At 26.6% G+C, this 3,323-nt stretch overlaps 1 protein-coding gene across 1 annotated transcript; it reads left to right on the top strand.

Moving 5' to 3' along the window:
• Positions 2,361-3,323, top strand: LOC110271453 (probable purine permease 4; the record flags this gene model as incomplete). Its single annotated transcript, XM_021122378.1, has 1 exon — positions 2,361-3,323. A coding segment is annotated over exon 1 (888 nt), but the record flags the coding sequence as incomplete, so codon positions are not given.

The raw sequence follows: 3,323 nt of genomic DNA, 5'->3' as shown, positions 1-3,323 counted from the left end.
GATGTATAATCTCACAAATATTTATATGTCATTTTTGTAGAATCTAAAATAAAATTAAAATTAAATTAAATTATTAAAATAATTTTAAAAATAAAAAATATTGAAAGTGAAAGCATAAATAAAATAAGTCTTTTAACATTTTCTTTAATTCCTTCTGTTTCTCATCCCCTCGTTACATGGCGATTTGTTAACTTATTTTGTTTTTTGGTTTTTTAACATGGGCACATAGCAATGGGATTGGCATATCGAACATAAGGCAGATATGACCGTAGGAGAAGAAATATGTATATAGAAGTAATGGGATTGGCATATCGAACATAAGGTCTGATTTGTATTTCGTACATTACATCATTTCACATTTTAGAAAAATACCACAATAAATTACAATTTAAAAAAATATTATTGTTAATCTAATATTAAAAATAAAAAAAGTGCATTTTATTTATGTTTTATAAATATTTGTAACCCTAAATATTAATTTATTCGATAACATGCCATGTTTATGGAAGATACAATGTAGCAATCAACAAGGTTGTTAGAGTATAATTAAGATCAATTAGTATTATTTATAGATATTAAGAAAACCGAAATAATAAAAATATAATATCCTATAATATATTCATATATGTTAAATAATGCTAATTAATCTTAATTATACTCTAACATGAACTGACAAAGGTCTCAAAAACATTTGCACAAATCCAATAAACTAGTAATTGCACAAACTCAGAAGAAAGAAAATACCAAGATTACAATTGAGTATAATGACACACAGAATTTACGTGCTGTGGAGTTGGAGACCATGTTCTAGCAAAGGACCTCACTAGTATAAAGATGATAAAAACAACATTTTTTTAATTGTTTATTTAGTCATAATTAATAAATATATTTTAAAAAATATAGATTAATAATAAAAATATAAATTATGAATAAAATTAAAAATCTAAGAGAAAAATAATTATATTAATGATTCAAACTAATATTAGTTCAAATAAAACTAAATTTCTTTATCAAATAATTTTTTCCAAAATCTCAATTTCATAATAAGTTTTAGTCAAAGAATTTAAAAATAAATAAGGATTACTAGACTAAAAGTAGATCGAGTAGCAATAAGAATTGGTAGATTAAAATATAGATTTTCAAAAATAAAAAAATTATTAAAGGAATTATAAAAAGTATAAATAAAAACTCAACTCCTAAAAAATTATTAAATTCGTAAAATGAGAAAAATGATCAAAATGATAATTAAATAAAAGCAAAAAAATAGTATTATAAAATTTATAAAAAATAATAAAAAATAAAATAAACCTCTAATAAATTTTTTGTTAAAAATGTAAATTTCAAACAAATTAAAAAACTAGTACCAGAGTCAAATTAATGATTAAGAATATAATAACTCATTTAATCTATGTCACGTATCGAAAAATCTAATTAACATATGATAATTTATTCAACAAACGAGATCAAACGCTTTTATTTAAAGACGTTTTAAACCAGATCCAAATTTTCAACTTTTTAATGATACTCTTTATTATGAAGAATTGAAGATACTTTTTAAATATCTTGATTTAATATTTCAATAAAAATATTATAATTATATTTAATAGTCATTAATAAAAAGTTGAATTATTTTACTGTTCATGAGATATTTAATTTTATTATATGAAATGCTCGTAAATGGCATTATTTTTTTTGGAAATTTATTAATTTATACTTATACCATATATATGATATACATTTGAGATCTTGCCAGTTTCAAAAGCATGCACTAACAGAGATACATAGGTGTGATGTTAACCTTTAAGCAATTGGTACATCTTGAAGGATGTCATTTTTTTTTGTTGGGGTGATTATTTTTCCAAAACCCATCATTAAATTAATTGTTTATATCGTATATATATATAGGTTATGTTTATAAAATTTTATATTAAACAAAAATAATTTATTATACTTTAATTTGTTATATGGATTAAATTAACGTAATATAAATATTTGAAATCTATATATGAATATTAGAGTATAAAATATGTAGTTATAATTCAATGATTTAGCGAGTAAAAAAAAGTGTATAGCTAGAAAGAATTACTATACACGCCTACCCGGTATATAACTATTAATATAACTTGACCATAAATATCAAGAAAAATATATTATTATTGCAGAAATAGTAACGTATTTATAAAATTGCTCCAACCACTTAATTTTCTGTCTCTCTGTGCATTATTTTAACATTATTTTTTTTAAATAATTAATACATTTTTTATTTTATTGATAAAAAAATAATTTTAATACAGAATTAATTAATAACCTCAAATAATATCTTTGCAAGCTATAAATAGATTAGAGTCCAGATTATTATTATTATCATTATATCCAATAAATTTTGTGCTTCCATCAGTTTTTTATTTGTGTTTATCAAATCTCCCTTCTCTTTCATGGAGAAGACTCCATCACAAGAGCCAGCATTCCAGCACGGATCTCTGAGCATGGCTCCAACAAACAAGAACTACGAAGCACTTGAAATCGAATCCATCAACAACATTGAAGAAGAAGAAGAAACGGAATTAGAAATGGGCAACAAGAAAACACAAGAAGAATTGCATGCAACAACAGATCAAAAATCCATAAGAAATAAGAGGTACATGTCCCTTCTGGTTCTGAATTATTTTCTCCTCTTTGTGGGTTCGGTCTCTTCAAGCATGCTTTCAAAGTATTATTTCACCCACAAAGGTTCAAGCAAATGGGTTTCAACTTGGGTTCAGTGTACGGGATTTCCTCTCTTACTCATCCCCATTTTTCTCCCATATTCTCTCCTCAAATCCACCATCCGAAAACCCTTTACCGATTTCAACAAAAAGATTCTAACTTTATCGATCTTTGTTGGAATCATGCTGGGAATCAATAATCTTCTTTTTTCATGGGGGGTTTCGTATCTTCCAGTTTCAACCTCGTCGCTTCTTCTTTCTTCTCAACTTGGTTTTAATCTCATTCTCTCTGTCATCATTGTAAAGCAAAAGATAACCTTTTCGAATCTCAACACCGTGATTCTCATCACGCTGAGCTCCATCATTCTCGCATTGAATTCAAGCAAAGAAAGACCCAAAGGTGTAACGGAAAAGCAGTATTTCATCGGATTCTTTTGCACCATTAGTGCAGGTTTGTTGTTTGCTTTGTACCTTCCCATTGTAGAGAAGATCTACAAAAAGGTTTATTGCTACGAGATGGTGATGGAGATGCAGCTGGTCATGGAGATGACGGCGACGGCGCTGGCCACCGTGGGAATGGCGTTCGACGGCGGATTCTCGGAGATGAAGAGAGAAGGG

This window comes from Arachis ipaensis, chromosome B04, assembly GCF_000816755.2.
Source record: "Arachis ipaensis cultivar K30076 chromosome B04, Araip1.1, whole genome shotgun sequence".
Lineage (NCBI taxonomy): Eukaryota > Viridiplantae > Streptophyta > Magnoliopsida > Fabales > Fabaceae > Arachis > Arachis ipaensis.
Note: the sequence above shows the minus strand (reverse complement) of the source record. Positions and strands in the feature narration are given on the sequence as shown.